Source organism: Triticum urartu, chromosome 3A (assembly GCF_056163025.1).
Source record: "Triticum urartu cultivar PI428250 chromosome 3A, HENAU_Tu73, whole genome shotgun sequence".
Lineage (NCBI taxonomy): Eukaryota > Viridiplantae > Streptophyta > Magnoliopsida > Poales > Poaceae > Triticum > Triticum urartu.
In genome coordinates this window covers 18,127,003-18,146,031 of record NC_141875.1, presented here as the reverse complement: position 1 = coordinate 18,146,031, position 19,029 = coordinate 18,127,003, and the positions used below count along the sequence as shown (strand labels likewise).

Sequence of the window (19,029 nt, the reverse complement as noted above, 5' to 3'; positions counted from 1 at the left end):
CACCAGTGCATAGATTATCAAATTGTGACCTTCTTTTAAAATATGGTGTTGTTTTGCATTTCCTGCTAGTCCATGCATCCGTGCATGTATTAGTTGGATTTTCCTTTTCTTTTGAGATGAGCTAGCTAGGGATGATGTGTCTGTTCTTCACTCACGGTGAGCGGTCTGAGCGATTCAGGATTCAGCAAAGGGATGGCTGCATAGTGGACTAAAGTTACAAGTTTTGGTGTTCCTCTTCTCTGAACGTGGCAAGTTTTTGTTCGATGAATTGCTGTTAGAGCGTAGCTGGTGCGGCTTCTGTTAGACCTAACTGATGCTAAGGACACGACCAGCTGGTCACTAACGGCCAATGCCAGTTACTCTACGTGCTCTGCTTATGGAATTGATCGGATGGATGCATTAGAGTAGGTAGTAGTTGTTAGAAATCATCCATTCTGGTATTGATGGTATAGGAGTATAGGAGGCAAAGCACACATGTTGTATTTCTACTCTCATATGTGATATCTCAGTTACAATACCCTTTTATATCTCTTCCTTGCCAATATCCAATGTCGTCAGCCCTCGCACTGGCTAAACACTAGGTAAACTGGCCCGGTCTCTGCCTCTTCCAAAATACAAAAGTGGAGAGTCTCAATATAAGTGAAAGCAGTAGAAGGCGTATTTTCATCATACATCTTTAAGAGAGGAAGACACGGAACCGGCTGGGCGGGCTCGACCAAGACATTCAAAACCTAGCTAGCATTGCAGGCTGTGGAGCTAAGCATGGGACCAACCCCGAAGTTGGCAATCTTTAATTACTCTGTTAGCATCATCAACCAGAGTGTTGCTGAAGAAAATATGCCCTAGAGGCAATAATAAAGTTATTATTTATTTCCTTATATCATGATAAATGTTTATTATTCATGCTAGAATTGTATTAACCGGAAACATAATACATGTGTGAATACATAGACAAACAGAGTGTCACTAATATGCCTCTACTTGACTAGCTCGTTGATCAAAGATGGTTATGTTTCCTAACCATAGACATAAGTTGTCATTTGATTAACGGGATCACGTCATTAGGAGAATGATGTGACTGACTTGACCCATTCCATTAGCTTAGCACTTGATCGTTTAGTTTGTTGCTATTGCTTTCTTCATAACTTATACATGTTCCTATGACTATGAGATTATGCAACTCCCGTTTACCGAAGGAACACTTTGTGTCCTACCAAACGTCACAACGTAACTGGGTGATTATAAAGGTGCTCTACTGGTGTCTCCGAAGGTACTTGTTGGGTTGGCGTATTTCGAGATTAGGATTTGTCACTCCGATTGTCGGAGAGGTATCTCTGGGCCCTCTCGGTAATGCACATCACTTAAGCATTGCAAGCATTGCAACTAATAAGTTAGTTGCGGGATGATGTATTACGGAACGAGTAAAGAGACTTGCCGGTAACGAGATTGAACTAGGTATTGAGATACCGACGATCGAATCTCGGGCAAGTAACATACCGATGACAAAGGGAACAACGTATGTTGTTATGCGGTCTGACCGATAAAGATCTTCGTAGAATATGTGGGAGCCAATATGAGCATCCAGGTTCCGCTATTGGTTATTGGCCAGAGACATGTCTCGGTCATGTCTACATAGTTCTTGAACCCGTAGGGTCCGCACGCTTAAAGTTCGGTGACGATTATATTGTGAGTTTATGTGATTTGATGTACCGAAGGTAGTTCGGAGTCCCGGATGAGATTAGGGACATGACAAGGAGTCCCGAAATGGTCGGGACGTAAAGATCGATATATTGGACGACTATATTCGGACATCAGAAAGGTTCCGTGTGATTCGGGTAATTTTGGAGGTACCGGAGAGTTACGGGAATACGAGGAAGAAGTAATGGGCCTCATGGGCCAAGTGGTGGAAGAGAGGAGGCAGGGCGCGCGGCCCCCCTAGCCCAAACCGAATTGGACTAGGGGGGCGGCCCCCCTTTCCTCCCTCTCCTTCCTTCTCCTTCTCCTCCTTCCTTTCCTCCTCCTAGTAGGACTAGGAAAGGAGAGTCCTACTCCTACTAGGAGGAGGACTCCTCCTCCTGGCGCTCCCATAGAGGGTCGGCCGGCCTCCTCCCTTGCTCCTTTATATACAGGGGCAGGGGGCACCTCTAGACACACAAGTTGATCAGTTGATTTCTCCCAGCCGTGTGCGGTGCCCCCTCCACCATATTCCACATCGGTCATATCGTAGCGGTGCTTAGGCGAAGCCCTGCGTCGGTAGCAACGTCATCACCTTCACCACACCATCGTGCTGACGGAACTCTCCCGTGAAGCTCTGCTGGATCGCAGTTCGCGGGACGTCATCGAGCTGAACGTGTGCTGAACTCGGAGGTGCCGTGCGTTCGGTACTTGGATCGGTCGGATCGTGAAGACGTACGACTACATCAACCGCGTTGTGCTAACGCTTCCGCTTTCCGTCTACAAGGGTACATGGACAACACTCTCCCCTCTCGTTGCTATGCATCACCATGATCTTGCTTGTGTGTAGATTTTTTTTTAAAATTACTATGTTCCCCAACAGTGGCATCCGAGCCAGGTTTTATGCGTAGATGTCATATGCATGAATAGAACACAAGTGAGTTGTGGGCGATATAAGTCATACTGCTTACCAGCATGTCACACTTTGGTTCGGCGGTATTGTTGGATGAAGCGGCCCGGACCGACATTACGCGTACGCTTACGCGAGACTGGTTCTACCGACGTGCTTTGCACACAGGTGGCTGGCGGGTGTCAGTTTCTCCAACTTTAGTTGAACCGAGTGTGGCTATGCCCGGTCCTTGCGAAGGTTAAAACAGCACCAACTTGACAAACTATCGTTGTGGTTTTGATGCGTAGGTAAGAACGGTTCTTGCTCAGCCCGTAGCAGCCACGTAAAACTTGCAACAACAAAGTAGAGGACGTCTAACTTGTTTTTGCAGGGCATGTTGTGATGTGATATGGTCAAGACGTGATGAGATATAAGTTGTTGTATAAGATGATCATGTTTTGTTGAAGTTATCGGCAACTGACAAAAGCCTTATGGTTGTCTCTCTATTGCATAAGATGCAAGCGCCAAATAATTGCTTTACTTTTTCGCTATGCGATAGCAATAGTTGCAAGAGCAATTGTTGGCGAGACAACCATGTGACGACACATTGATATAGATCAAGATGATGGAGATCATGGTGTCATGCCAGTGACGATGGAGATCATGACGATGCTTTGGAGATGGAGATCAAAGGCACAAGATGATGATGGCCATATCATGTCACATATTTTGATTGCATGTGATGTTTATCTTTTATACATCTTATTTTGTTTAGTTCGACGGTAGCTTTATAATATGATCTCTCACTAATTATCAAGGTACAAGTGTTCTCCCTGAGTATGCACCGTTGCGAAAGTTCTTCGTGCTGAGACACCACGTGATGATCGGGTGTGATAGGCTCTACGTTCAAATACAACGGGTGCAAAACAATTGCACACACGGAATACTCAGGTTAAACTTGACGAGCCTAGCATATAAAAGATATGGCCTCGGAACACGGAGACCGAAAGGTCGAGCGTGAATCATATAGTAGATATGATCAACATAGTGATGTTCACCATTGAAACTAATCCATCTCACATGATGATCGGACATGTTTTAGTTGATATGGATCACGTGATCACTTAGAAGATTAGAGGGATGTCTGTCTAAGTGGGAGTTCTTAAGTAATATGATTAATTGAACTTTAATTTATCATGAAGTTAGTCCTGATAGTATTAGCATATCTATGTTGTAGATCAATAGCTCGCGTTTAGCTCCCCTGTTTTATTTTTGATATGTTCTTAGAGAAAATTAAGTTGAAAGATGTTAGTAGCAATGATGTGGATCGGATCCGTGATCTGAGGATTATCCTCATTGCTGCATAGAAGAATTATGTCCTTAATGCACCGCTAGGTGACAGACCTATTGCAGGAGCAGATGCAGACGTTATGAACGTTTGGCTAGCTCAATATGATGAACTACTTGATAGTTTAGTGCACCATGCTTAAACGGCTTAGAATCGGGACTTCAAAGACGTTTTGAACGTCATGGACCATATGAGATGTTCCAGGAGTTGAAGTTAATATTTCAAGCAAATACCCGAGTTGAGAGATATGAAGTCTCCAACAAGTTCTATAGCTAAAAGATGGAGGAGAATAGCTCAAGCAGTGAGCATGTGCTCAGATTGTCTAGGTACTACAATCGCTTGAATCAAGTGGGAGTTAATCTTCCAGATAAGATAGTGATTGACAGAATTCTCTAGTCACCATCACCAAGTTAGTAGAACTTCGTGATGAACTATGATATGCAAGAAATAACGGAAACGATTCCCAAGCTCTTCGTAATGCTAAAATCAACGAAGGTAGAAATCAAGAAAAATATCAAGTGTTGATGGTAGACAAGACCACTAGTTTGAAAAGGGCAAAGGGAAGAAGGGAAACTTTAAGAAGAACGGCAAGCAAGTTGCTGCTCAAGTGAAGAAGCCCAAGTCTGGTCCTAAGCCTGAGACTAAGTGTTTCTACTTCAAAGGGACTGGTCACTGGAAGCGGAATTGCCCCAAGTATTTGGCGGATAAGAAGGATGGCAAAGTGAACAAAGGTATATTTGATATACGGATTATTGATGTGTATTTTACTAGTGTTCGTAGCAACCCCCCGGTATTTGATACTGGTTCAGTTGCTAAGAGTAGTAACTCAAAACGGGAGTTGCAGAATGAACAGAGACTAGTTAAGGGTAAAGTGACGATGTGTGTTGGAAGTGGTTCCAAGATTGATATGATCATCATCGCACACTCCCTATACTTTCGGGATTAGTGTTGAACCTAAATAAGTGTTATTTGGTGTTTGCGTTGAGCATGAATATGATTTGATCATGTTTATTGCAACACGGTTATTCATTTAAGTAAGAGAATAAATTGTTGTTCTGTTTACATATATGGTTACACACCCAATGAAAATGGTTCGTTGGATCTCGATCGTAGTGATACACATATTCATAATATTGAAACCAAAAGATGAAAAGTTAATAATGATAGTGCAACTTATTTGTGGCACTGCCATTTAGGTCATATTGGTGTAAAGCGCATGAAGAAACTCCATGATGATGGCCTTTTGGAATCACTTGATTATGAATCAGTTGATGCTTGCGAACCATGCCTCATGGGCAAGATGACTAAGACTCCATTCTCCGGAACAATGCAGCAAGCAACAGATTTGTTGGAAAACATGCATACTGATATATGTGGTCCGATGAATATTGAAGCTCGTGGCAGGTATCATTATTTTCTGATCTTCACAGATGATTTGAGCAGATATGAGTATATCTACTTGATGAAACACAAGTCTGAAACATTTGAAAAGTTCAAAGAATTTCAGAGTGAAGTGGAGAATCATCGTAACAAAATAAAAGTTTCTACAATATGATCGCAGAAGTAAAATATTTGAGTTACGAGTTTGGCCTTCAGTTAAAACAATGTGAAATAGTTTCACTACTCACGCCACCTGGAACACCACAGTGTAATGGTGTGTCCGAACGTCATAATCGTGCTTTATTAGATATGGTGCGATGTATGACGTCTCTTACTGATTTACCGCTATCGTTTTGGGGTTATGCATTGGAGACAACTACATTCACGTTAAATAGGGCACCACTAAATCCGTTGAGACGACACCATATGAACTATGGTTTGGCAAGAAACCTAAGCTGCCGTTTCTTAAAGTTTGAGGTTGCAATGCTTATGTGAAAAGTTTCAACCTGATAAGCTCAAACCCAAATCGGAGAAGTGCGTTTTCATAGGATACGCAAAAGAAAATTTTGGGTACACCTTCTATCACAGATCCGAAGGCAAGATATTTATTGTTGAGAATGGATCCTTTCTAGAGAAGGAGTTTCTCTCGAAAGAAGTGAGTGGGAGAAAAGTGGAACTTGATGAGGTAACTGTACCTGCTCCCTTATTGGAAAGTAGTTCATCACAGAAATCTGTTCCTGTGACTACTACACCAATTAGTGAGGAAGCTAATGATGATGATCATGTAACTTCAGATCAAGTTACTACCGAACCTCGTAGGTAAACCAGAGTGAGATCTGCACCAGAGTGGTATGGTAATCCTGTTCTGGAGGTCATGTTACTTGACCATGACGAACCTATGAACTATGAGGAAGCGATGATGAGCCCAGATTCCACGAAATGGCTTGAGGCCATGAAATCTGAGATGAGATCCATGTATAAGAACAAAGTATGGACTTTGATTGACTTGCCCAAAGATCGGCGAGCCATTGAGATTAAATGGATCTTCAAGAGGAAGACGGACGCTGATAGTAGTGTTACTATCTACAAAGCTAGAATTGTCGCAAAAAGGTTTTCGACAAGTTCAAGGTGTTGACCACGATGAGAATTTCTCACTCGTATCTATGCTTAAGTCTGTTCGAATCATGTTAGCTATTGCCGCATTTTATGAAATCTGGCAAATGGATAAACAAAACTGCATTCCTTAATAGGATTTATTAAAGAAGAGTTGTATATGATGCAACCAGAAGGTTTTGTCGATCCTAAAGGTACTAACAAAATATGCAAGCTCCAGCGATCCATCTATGGACTGATGCAAGCACCTCGGAGTTGGAATATACGCTTTGATAAATTGATCAAAGCATATAGTTTTATGCAGACTTGCGGTGAAGCCTGTATTTACAAGAGGGTGAGTGGGAGCACTACATCATTTCTGATAAGTATATGTATGACATATTGTTGATCGGAGATGATGTAGAACTATTCTGCAAAGCATAAAGGAATGTTTGAAAGGAGTTTTTTCAAAGAAAGACCTCGGTGAAGCTGCTTACATATTGAACATCAAGATCTATAGAGATAGATCAAGACGCTTGATAAGTTTTTCAATGAGTACATACCTTGACAAGATTTTGAAGTAGTTCAAAATGGAACAGTCAAAGAAGGAGTTCTTGCCTGTGTTACAAGGTGTGAAGTTGAGTAAGACTCAAAACCCGACCACGGCAGAAGATAGAGAGAGAATGAAAGTCATTCCCTATGCCTCAGCCATAGGTTCTATAAAGTATGCCATGCTGTGTACCAGACCTATTGTATACCCTGCCCTGAGTTTGGCAAAGGAGTACAATAGTGATCTAGGAGTAGATCACTGGACATTGGTCAAAATTATCCTTAATGGAATAAGGATATGTTTCTCGATTATGGAAGTGACAAAAGGTTCGTCGTAAAGGGTTACGTCGATGCAAATTTTGACACTGATCCAGATGACTCGAAATCTCAATCTGGATACATATTGAAAGTGGGAGCAATTAGCTAGAGTAGCTCTGTGCAGAGCATTGTTGACATAAAAATTTGCAAAATACTTACGGATCTGAATGTGGCAGACCCGTTGACAAAACTTCTCTCACAAGCAAAACATGATCACACCTCAGTACTCTTTGGGTGTTAATCACATAGCGATGTGAACTAGATTATTGACTCTAGTAAACCTTTTGGGTGTTGGTCACATGTCGATGTGAACTATGGGTGTTAATCACATGGTGATGTGAACTATTGGTATTAAATCACATGGCGATGTGAACTAGATTATTGACTCTAGTGCAAGTGGGAGACTGAAGGAAATATGCCCTAGAGGCAATAATAAAGTTATTATTTATTTTCTTATATCATGATAAATGTTTATTATTCATGCTAGAATTGTATTAACCGGAAACATAATACATGTGTGAATACATAGACAAACAGAGTGTCACTAGTATGCCTCTACTTGACTAGCTCGTTGATCAAAGATGGTTATGTTTCCTAACCATAGACATGAGTTGTCATTTGATTAACGGGATCACATCATTAGGAGAATGATGTGATTGACTTGACCCATTCCATTAGCTTAGCATTGATCGTTTAGTTTGTTGCTATTGCTTTCTTCATAACTTATACATGTTCCTATGACTATGAGATTATGCAACTCCCGTTTACCGGAGGAACACTTTGTGTGCTACCAAACGTCACAACGTAACTGGGTGATTATAAAGGTGCTCTACAGGTGTCTCCGAAGTTACTTGTTGGGTTGGCGTATTTTGAGATTAGGATTTGTCACTCCGATTGATTGTCGGAGAGGTATCTCTGTGCCCTCTCGGTAATGCACATCACTTAAGCCTTGCAAACATTGCAACTAATAAGTTAGTTGCGGAATGATGTATTATGGAACAAGTAAAGATACTTGTCATAACGAGATTGAACTAGGTATTGAGATACCGACGATCGAATCTCGGGCAAATAACATATCGATGACAAAGGGAACAACGTATGTTGTTATGCAGTCTGACCAATAAAGATCTTCGTAGAATATGTGGGAGCCAATATGAGCATCTAGGTTCCGCTATTGGTTATTGGCCGGAGACATGTCTCGGTCATGTCTACATAGTTCTCGAACCCGTAGGGTCCGCACGCTTAAAGTTTCGGTGACGATTATATTATGAGTTTATGTGATTTGATGTACCGAAGGTAGTTCGGAGTCCCGGATGAGATCAGGGACATGACGAGGAGTCTCGAAATGGTCGAGACGTAAAGATCGATATATTGGACGACTATATTCGGACATCGGAAAGGTTCCGTGTGATTCAGATATTTTCGGGGGTGCCGGGGAGTTACGGGAATACGAGGAAGAAGTAATGGGCCTCATGGGCCAAGTGGTGGAAGAGAGGAGGCAGGGCGCGCGCCCCCCTCTAGCCCAAACCAAATTGGACTAGGGGGCCGGCCCCCCTTTCCTCCTTTTCCTCCCTCTCCTTCCTTCTCCTTCTCCTCCTTCCTTTCCTCCTCCTAGTAGGACTAGGAAAGGGGAGTCCTACTCCTACTAGGAGGAGGACTCCTCCTCCTGGCGCGCCCATAGAGGGCCGGCCGGCCTCCCCCCTTGCTCCTTTATATACATGGGCAGGGGGGCACCTCTAGACACACAAGTTGATCAGTTGATCTCTCCCAGCCGTGTGCGGTGCCCCGCTCCACCATATTCCACCTCGGTCATATCGTGGCGGTGCTTAGGCGAAGCCCTGCGTCGTAGCAACATCATCACCGTCACCACGCCGTCATGCTGACGGAACTCTCCCGTGAAGCTCTGCTGGATCAGAGTTCGCGGGACGTCATCGAGCTGAACGTGTGCTGAACTCGGAGGTGCCGTGCGTTCGGTACTTGGATCGGTCGGATCGTGAAGACGTACGACTACATCAACCGCGTTGTGCTAACGCTTCCGCTTTCAGTCTACAAGGGTACATGGACAACACTCTCCCCTTTTGTTGCTATGCATCACCATGATCTTGCGTGTGCGTAGGAAATTTTTTGAAATTACTACGTTCCCCAATAGTTGCCTGGTTTAAGATCTCGATGAACAATTTTTCGGATGTGTAAATAGGCAATAGCTGATAGCGTCTGTTTAACCACCAGATTGGATTGTGAAATCAGAGCCAGCTTTTGGAACAAACTTGTCTCTCGTCAGTGCCCCGTCACTGTCTCGTCAGTGATGTGCCAGCCTTCAAGAAATCCCGAGTCCATAAATTCAAGCAGAATCCTAATATTCCCTTCAAACTGATACATATCATGATACCCGGTGAGGTTTGGGTGCTTCACGGTGTGCAATATGGATATTTTAGGGGGCAAAGCCCCCCCCCCCCCCCCTCCCCCGCCCTCTCAGGAATTCCATTATATTATTTTCCTTGATCTCTTCTATATGTTTTGAATCTGGATTTGTAGCATTGCATGTACTTTGTTCCAAAACCCCATTTGTATTGCCAATGATGCAATGCCCAACATTTGGAGGTACAGATGCTCAAGCTACACTGCTCCTCGAGTGCCTAAGACTTCTCGATCATCGGTGAGGAGAATTGCTTAGGATCGCGTGAAAATGAGTCCTTCTACATACCCTCCTGAAGCTATAGTGTAGGATCTCCTATTGTTGTAGCTTTGAACTGGGTGTGGTCTTTTGCTGCCTTTGGCGGTTGTAATAAGTAGGGCTGTTGCAGTTAGCTTTAAACTACAAGTCGTTACCTTTGAACTGTAGTAGTCTGAACCGCTATAGCCTTGGCTTTTTTAATAAAAGGTTGTGGCAGGGGAAACCCATCTCATTTCAAAAAAAAAAGTAGGTAAAATAACAACATCTGCAATATCTAGTAGATAAAATATGAAACTACTTTTCATGAATTGGATCAAATGATATAAATTTTGTATTGTGCATGCTGATATATTTTCCTAAAAACTCGGTCAAACTTACACTCGTTTGACTTAAAAAAAATACACCTTATATGGAATTTGTCGTTGGCAGGATTTCAGCAAATATCTTCACACATCTCTCTCTTCAGTTCGTCGTCACACATCTTGGATGAAATGGAGTTGCCCGCGCGAAATGATAACAGTCAATTACGCATGATCTAACTCCCGGTGGCTGGTTCAACAAGAATTGATGGAATCTCATGTCGCAGAGGCAAAGCCAAAGCCATACGTGAGCAGAGTGCAACAATGGCGACGGCGACGCTCCCAGTTACCTGTCCTCTCCACTTTTTCCTCTTCATGTCTAGCATCGTCGTCGCCGCCGGCGTCGCGGCCACGGAGAGAGTCCCAAATCCAAACAACAACACCACCGGGACCACGTCCGCCTGCCCGTCGTACCGCTGCGGCCACGCCGTGGACATCCGGTACCCGTTTTGGATCGACGGCGGGAACGGCACATTGAACGGCTCCCACCACTGTGGGTACCCGAGCCTCCGGCTGGAGTGCCGGCGCGACACGCCGGTCCTGCGGCTCCCGTCGGGCGACTACGCGGTGACGCACATCCTCTACGGCGACCGCACGGTGTCCCTGTTCGACCTGGGCGTCTTCTCCCGGTCCAACACGTGCCCGCTCGTCGGCCGCAACCTCACGCTCCCGGACGGCTCGCCGCTGTCGCTCACGGCCAGGGACGCCAACCTCACCTTCTTCATCCACTGTTCCTTCATCGGCATCCCGGCGCACCAGGTGGCGTGCCTGGAGGGCAACGGCCGGCACCACTCCTACGTCTTCCGGGAGGGCGACGATCTCACGCCGTACAGTTACGCCGGGCTGTGCCAGGACGTGGTGGGGATGCCGGTGCTGAGGAGGTCCCTGCTCGGCAGGACGGGGACAGCAGCCAGCGGCCCGCTGGACGCCGTCATACCGGCGCTGAACATGGGGTTCGAGCTGAGCTGGAGGCCGGAGGCGAGCGGGGAGTGCGGCGGCTGCGAGAAATCCGGTGGCCTGTGCGGTCACCGTCGGCTGGCGGCGCGAGATGCATGGACGTTCACGTGCTTTAGAACTGCAACGACTCCTGCTGCATGGGGCACACCCAAATCTTCAGGTACGCAACACTGTTTCGATCGCCTTCAATCAGCTGAGATTGTTCTCTGCACCTTTCTGTTACCCTATAGTATTATTGTTTGGCAGTCCCATTTCCCGTACTAAAGCATTTTTTTGAGAGAGAGAGAGAGAGAGAGAACGATTTTTTTCAAAGTCTGCCACTTTAGTTCAAACTTCAAACTAGTTGGTACGCACCCAAAAAAGGTTTTAAAAAGTTAGACCATATGTACTAGTGCAGTAGTGCTGGTGGCCTGAGACAAAGGACACCAACATTGGCCTAAACTCAAAGAAACAAGTTGCTATGGATGTACTCCAAAAATGCTAGACCTACAAACAAATACATGATTTTACAGGCTCTTTTCATCTCTTAACCAATCACAAACTTGACTCCCCCCCCCCCCCCCCCCCACCTGATTTTCAGGAGGGTGGGCCACCTCCCTCACCTATTGACCAATCAATTAACCCTCTTTGTATAATCCTGTAATTTGTTTGTATGTGTAGCATTACTGGAATGTACTCCAGCACTGCCCCAATGTGGGGTGACTGGTAATTTGCGGTAGAAAACTACTATGTGGACGGCAGCTAACCGCACAAACTATGGACGGTGGAATTATTAACGGTGCTATATCCAGTTATTGCTCTATGCATGAACGGTGTGATCTACTGCGTCGTCTGAAAATCGTTCAAATCTTATCATGTGTGTACCAGCGTTCTTTGTGGTAAACCGTAGCATCAATCACTTTCGACAGCCTCCCTTGTTGTGCCCAAGCATTCGCTTTTACTTTTGGGTGGATATCCAATAGACAACTACCTCAACTTTCATGTTTTCCGACATGTACTTCCATAGCCGGTTGTGACCACTCAGTGTTTAGTGAGAACATATATATTGTGGGTTTGTTGCCAATGATGGCACTACTGAACCGTAGCCTTGTTTCTCGCGGGAAATGTTGAAGCCATAGCCAAGAAAAGAACATCCCTTACAAAAGAAAAGCGAGTGGACCGTTATTAGTTAATTGGATTTAGTCCAACACTAACATTCATCAAACTTTCAACAAACAATCCGCAAAGCACAACTATTACTTATAAGCATTTTAAGAAACAAAAAGATTAAGCTTTCAATTGTTGCTCCATGAGATCTCCGCCAAAAACACTAAGACTTTCAACTACCTATATGAGCCTTTGAATAAAAACTTAACGAGCTTCGACCAAAAAATAAACATAAGAAATGCAGAAACCCTAGATTGAACGCCATTGATCCTAATTAACCCCCCTCGGCGATGGCAGTGAACCATGGCGGTCGTAGCGATAGATCTGGATCTTGAGGGTGGAGAAGAAAAAGGAACCGACTACTAGCATGCTTGACGAGAGCAGCGGTCATCAAGATATTAAAGTCGGAAGGTGTCTAGATCATCAACGTGCGGAGAAACACGAGAAAGAGACCGAGAACATGGTGAAGACAAAGGCTAGCTCCCTGCTTTATCATCTTCGTTCCTTCACTCGTAGTCAACCATGCCGTGCCGGCGACGGCGGCTGGAACGCCGTGGCGCCGCCCCGTGTGGTGGCGCTCTAGGAGTAGATGGTAGAACCATGCACTGATTTGGGTGGATGGGCCCCACGTCGATGCATGCATGCAGTCATGCAGGCGTAACGCGTCTTGTCCGATACGGAGGGGGAGGACTCCTCCTGAGTCAAGTCTACGTACGCATACAGAGGCTTAACTTGCTCTCTCTTTTTTTTGGCATCGATGCTTAACATGCAAGCACTCGTTTCCAACAAATTATTACAGCGCGTATGAGAAAAATAAGCCGTCACTGTATGCATTATTCGCACACAGCCACAGGACAAGGATACGGTAACGACCCTCCAGACTGTGTTATTACCAAACTCTTGGATGATGTAATCCTGTTTTAATTCGTAATAAAGCTTGCCATGATGGTCTTTCCTTGAAAAAAAGATACGGTAACGACCAGAGCACGCGGCTGTTTTACTTTGCTTGCTTGCGGAAAAGGGTAGAAGAAGAAGAAAAAAAGTTGTTTTCCCGTGTATAGTAGGTAAGGACGCGTTCAAACCCAGACCCGGACCGACGACCTTCCTCCGGCCACTGGCAACCGGGCCAGCGCCGCCGTGAGGACCCACGTGGCGGGTGAGCTCCCACTCGGCCACTCGCCGGCGAGGTGGTGGTGTCCACTTCAGTCAAACTCCGTGACCACGAATCGTCAACACAGCCGGCAACCATGGCTGCATGAATGTCCCGGTGCTTCTTCTCCTTCTCAACTTCTCAATCCTCATCATCACATCAACTGCCGCTCTTCACTGCACGCCTCCCTCTCTGCGCCTTCGGGAGCACCACGTAGCGTAGCCGGTGGCCTCCCTTCTCCCTTCGGTCGCAGCAAGACCAATGACTCCATTTCGTGTCCCGGCGCCCGCCGGCGTGCTCTGCTCAGCCATACTGCTGCTAACTGCTGGCGTCCTTGCCACACACGCCACAAACGCCACGCCGTCGCCGTCGTCGTGCGAGCCGGCGACGTGCGGGGGCCTGCGCATCGAGTACCCGTTCTGGCTCGGCGGCACGCACCCGCCAGAGTGCGGCTACCGGGCCTTCCAGGTCAGCTGCCACAGCAACGGCACGGCCTCCCTCAAGAACTCCATCTGGACGTACAAGATCCTGGACATCTCCTATGAGGACAGCTCGTTCCGGGTCACCAACGTCGAGCTCTCACACAGCACCTGCGACGCCAAGCTCCAAGTCAACGTCTCCTCCGACCTTGGCCTCGCGCCCTTCAGCATCAGCGCCGCCAACCGGGAGCTCTTCTTCCTGTACGACTGCATCGACCTGCAGGCGGCGCAGCAGCCACCTACGCAATGGGCGCCCTTGAACTGCGACAGCAACTCGTTCGCGTGGCTTGCCGGGGGTTACAAGCTCGACGACAAATGGCCGCTGGTGCCGGGGAACTGCTCGGTGTCGATGATGGCGCCGGTGATGGGGTACCCGGGGGCGACCGCGGCGAACTACCACAAGCTGATGGAGCGCGGGTTTCGTCTCGAGTACACGGCCGGCGAGTGCACAGCGTGCAGGGACACCGGTGGGCTTTGCCGGATCAACACCACCTATGACATCTTCGATTGCCAATGTCCCAGCGGCATGTCTGACGGCCCCTTAATCTGCGGTGATGAATTCATCATCCCCGCAGAAAAAGGTAATCGATTCAACTCGTTTTTACCTCTTTAAACCATCTCATATGCCATGTATACTACTAGTTCAAACCCACGTTTAAAAAATAAGACTAGGTGCACAATTTTGTCACAAAAAGATAGACTTTATTCAGGAAAATTACAGAATAATTTCGGGATTCCAAATTTCGAGTCATTTCAGGGAGGCGCAAATTAAATATGTCGACATTCCAAATTGTAAACCCTCCCTTTGCCCTTCCAAATCTTAAACCAATTGATTGACACAATTTTTTTTAATTTGGGTCGGTTGATTGGTTTCTAGCCATTCGAAAGAAAATAAATGCTAGATGGGTGTCTTCAATCTCTAGATGCGTGTCTTCAATGTCCAGACAGCCCTCTTCCACACCTCTAACAGCCAAGCCATCGCAGGCCTAACCGCCTGCTACCATCGCCTGCAACCGGCGTGCTCCCACGTTGCGCTGCTCTGCCCTCCCCCAAACCGCCGTGCTGCTGCCGCCCCACCTCTAACCCTGGTCATGAACCATTTTTTCGATGAACCTGTACCCCCCCCCCTCCCCCTCCCCCTCCCCCCGCGAACCCACCCCTAAGATAAAGAACGGGATCACCTGCCATCCTAAGAGAGACCCAGAGGGCTTCTCTGGCAAGCCAGTGACTGATTCTTCTTTCCTTCTGACGGCTGCTTCCTTCCAAAATCGACTATTTTCAGATGACTTAGAAGTAGCTATTGTGTGTAAATATATGGGTTGACATGGTAACGCTCATCTATACATTTTGTTTTCTCTTCCCTCCCATGTGATTATATAGTCGTGTAAAATCGTATCAAAGGTGACCAAAATTTTGGTTGCACTAGCAAATCAAGTGGTGACGCAATTTTAGATGGCCTATTGATGACTTGGGATGTGTGCATCTTGTTCGATGCAAAGTCCCCGGAGCAAGTGACATATCCACTTTCTTTGAAAGTAACAAGTGCACTTAGCTCAATTATTATTTCGTTTCTCTACGGGTTTGGTGGTCGTTTCCCAATTTGGCAGCAGTTTAGTCTTCTTGCTATTAGTACTCCAGTCCCCTCTTTTTGTCTGGTAATAATTGTCACCCAGTGAGATATGTATGATATGCGATACTCCCTTCGTCTGAAAAAATTCGTTCCTCAAATGATAGCTGCACTTGGTGCTAAATACATTCATTTAAGACTAGTACATCCATTTAAGAAACAAGCTTTTTTTTCGGACGAAAAGAGTTTCGTGTCAAGATTTAATGCAAGAAATGAATTTGAATTTTCAGATACGCCCACCACAATCCCTGTGTACTACTAGCAAATTCAGCCCAGTCCTGCATTCCATGTCCTAGTGTCAATTTTAAGCAGAGCATACCACTTCTTTTCCTTGCTTCCGTTCCTAAATATAAGTTTTTTTAGAGATTTTACTACAAACTACATACTCCCTTCATTCGGAAATATTTATCTTAAAAATGGTTCTATCTAGACTTATTTTAGTTATAGATATATTTATTTTATTTATTTTTAGGATAAGTATTTCCGGACGGAGAAGTATATATCACTCATTTTGCTTTGTATGTAGTTCATAGTAAAATCTTTAAAAAAAGTTATATTCAGGAGCGAAGGGAGTATTCAGCTTAAATTGGAAAACCTTCCCCGCTGGCGTTGCATCCTTCAAAAAATCTTTGCAGTTAGTATCTGAGACACGTTCCGCTCCCGATTTTCGCATGCATGCAAGAAAGTCATTCGAAAATATAGCAAAATAACGCCGCGAGGATCGATCAAGACCATCTTCCCAAGTTCTAGCATTGACCAACCTCTGTAGCCTCCGTAATCAAGCGCCCAAAATGTCGCACAAATCGGCTGCTCCCTTCGCCCGCTACCTCCTCGTCCATGGACGACCACCCCCTGCCGCTTACAAATTACTAGTACGATCCAGTCTCATTCACCCAATCATAAAATACCCCAAAAATATCCTCCTGTTTCGCCATTCGATCCGAGATGCTGCTCGTGCTACTATTGTTCACGCCTCTGCTTGGCGCCCGCGCGCAGCCGCTGGACGCGAGCTGCGCGCCGGCGCCGGCGGCGTGCGGCGGCCTGACCATCACGTACCCGTTCTGGCTGCGTGGCCACCACGAACGCAACTGCGGCTACCCGACCTTCGGCGTCACCTGCGACGACCCCACCGGCGCCACGGCGCCCACCCTCAGCGAGTCCTACCTCCGCCTCCTGGACATCACCTACGGCAACCGCTCCGTCGTGGCCTACTGGGAGCTCTTCTTCTGCAACAACTGCTCGCGCGCGCCGCCGCCGCCCGCGGGGTCGCTCTGGCTTAACAACTGCTCCGGCACAGTCAGCGGCGCGTGGTCCGTGCACATCGGACGGAGGTACGAGGCCCGGCCGGCGGGGCCGGCGGAGTGCAAGTACTCGGTCGTCCCGGTGCTGCCCGGGTCGGAGCTGCGGGCGTGGGGTGACTACGCGGGGATGGTCAGGCGCGGGTTCCTGCTGGAGTGGACGGTGCCCGGGGACTGCGCCGCGTGCGCCGCGACCGGCGGGGGGTGCCGGTACGAGCCCGGCGCCAACGCGTTCGGGTGCCTCTGCCCCGGCGGCCGCATGCACCCGGCCACGTGCGGTGACTACGGTGAGTTGCTCGACACCTCCCCTGATTCTCCATGCGAATGCGATTCGAGTGCCTGTTATAGTTTCTTCCGCAGATTGTTATTTTCTGGTCTTTCAGTACCTTGCATGCTTAGCAGTGTGGTGATAAATAAGATTAGCTTGAACGGGCCAGTGTTACCGATTGACTGGTTAATCTGTTGACTTGAGTTTTCCCTCCATAGCAGCCGAAGTGGTAGGATAACATACCCAGATCATCCATAATTTTGACCAGCAAAGTCAGCGTCACGATTTCCAACAGAGACTTTTTTTTGCGAATAACAGAGACATTTTCTTTGGAAGGAATGTACATCGGTTGATCTATACATTAAGTCGCTACCCGATCTCTCAAAATTAGTTAGCATAAATTTAGGTTTTCAAGGTAAAATCGGACCTAAATGACCCTTTATCGGCTTTAGCCCATAAAAAAATCATCCCCACGGCCGCCGCTTAAATTTACTCGAGTAGCGTCGCTTATCGAAAAAAAAATACCCTTCCTGCCACTCCGCTATTCTCGCTCTCTCTCAGCACATCTATGCTGACGCTGCCCAAATCCACCCTGCACCCCCCTCCCCCTCACCTGCACCGCAGCCACCCTCGTGCCTCCGTCAACGCTTCCAATCGGTCGGCGCCGTCCCGAAATGGTGGGATCTAGCCGTCGGAGGTCGCCCCCACCGACTCCAAACGCGGATCCACGCCGCATCACACCGCCGACCCGACATCACGTGGCGGCTCCGCCGTCTCGCTCCCTCACCACCAACCTACCACTGTTGTCGCCGCTGAAGAATAAGTATCACGGCATGCAGCTGCAGTCGTGGGGCATGGGTGTCGAAATGGACGTGGACACCAGCCGATGATACTAGCATGGCTCCTTCCGGTCAGCGGAGTACGTGGTGAGGGCGTGTGACAAGAAGGCGGTGAGTCTCTACGATAGTCGGGCGGAGATCAACTTCCCCATAGGCAGTGACGAGGTCTCGGCGCCGGTCGAGATTGACCCCCGAGTGGTCTCCTGCTATGAGTTGTGGGAGAATCAGGAGGCCATTTAAGGGACTTGAGGCGGCGTGCGGCGATGAAGAGTACAGGGCCGAGCTTCGTCGGCTGCATCTAGAGCTCATCGTCGAGGAGCGCCGGCAGCTCGAGTTTACAAGAAGGTGGCCAAAAAATTTCTGGATCTCTCCTTAAAAACACCTCATCTCCCCTCATAAAGAGGAAGAGGTGTAAGTTTCCCTCTAACTCATTTGCCGTTGATGATAGTCAACCGCCTGGATTTTCATGTCCCGTACACCTTTGACATCCAACAAATTTATTGAAAGAAGCCCTAAACACGCTTGTAGGGGAGGTTTTCGCGAGAACTGCCGGAGATACTCTTAGTCCCCTTCACAAGGAATATAAAGTACATGCATTAGTGATGGATCAGGTGTTTTTGCTTTATCCCGCACACAATTCTTCTGACGGGCATCATACATGAAGAAATATTCTATCTTGATCATATATAAACCCAAATCAAAATCCCAAACTGGCTGAAAATGTGGCATTTGAAAACTTAGTCAAATCGAAAGAAGTCCAAAAGGGGGCTGGTTAGCAGCCTCCGGTCCTCTAGCTGTGTCATTTTTTTAGACCTTTAAAATTTCACGTTGATTTTCGCCAGAATTAAAAAACACAATTTCAAAAAGAAAGTCAGACATGCATGAAAGACTAGTCAAACAAACCACACCGTTCGTTTCTACATCTTCCCTCCGGTGACTCCATTGCTTCACACTCGCAAGTAGAGACACAGACACCACCCAT

At 46.8% G+C, this 19,029-nt stretch overlaps 3 protein-coding genes across 3 annotated transcripts in view; all 3 read left to right on the top strand.

Moving 5' to 3' along the window:
• The first annotated feature begins 10,483 nt into the window (after positions 1–10,483).
• LOC147977914 (LEAF RUST 10 DISEASE-RESISTANCE LOCUS RECEPTOR-LIKE PROTEIN KINASE-like 1.2) lies at positions 10,484–11,959 on the top strand. The gene is made up of 2 exons (XM_087514589.1): positions 10,484–11,400; positions 11,901–11,959. The coding sequence occupies exons 1-2, from the start codon at positions 10,548–10,550 to the stop codon at positions 11,957–11,959; spliced, it is 912 nt and encodes a 303-aa protein (XP_087370715.1). The 5' UTR covers positions 10,484–10,547.
• Positions 11,960–13,782: 1,823 nt separating this feature from the next.
• LOC125542400 (LEAF RUST 10 DISEASE-RESISTANCE LOCUS RECEPTOR-LIKE PROTEIN KINASE-like 1.2) overlaps positions 13,783–19,029 on the top strand; it is a 31,070-nt gene continuing 25,823 nt past the window's right edge. The window contains exon 1 of the mRNA XM_087546013.1: positions 13,783–14,596. Within this exon, the coding sequence (XP_087402139.1) occupies positions 13,798–14,596 (799 nt within the window). The 5' untranslated portion in view covers positions 13,783–13,797. The remainder of the gene's footprint in view (positions 14,597–19,029) is intronic.
• LOC147977913 (LEAF RUST 10 DISEASE-RESISTANCE LOCUS RECEPTOR-LIKE PROTEIN KINASE-like 1.2) lies at positions 16,069–17,420 on the top strand. The gene has a single exon (XM_087546019.1). The coding sequence runs from the start codon at positions 16,588–16,590 to the stop codon at positions 17,404–17,406; it is 819 nt and encodes a 272-aa protein (XP_087402145.1). The 5' UTR covers positions 16,069–16,587; the 3' UTR covers positions 17,407–17,420.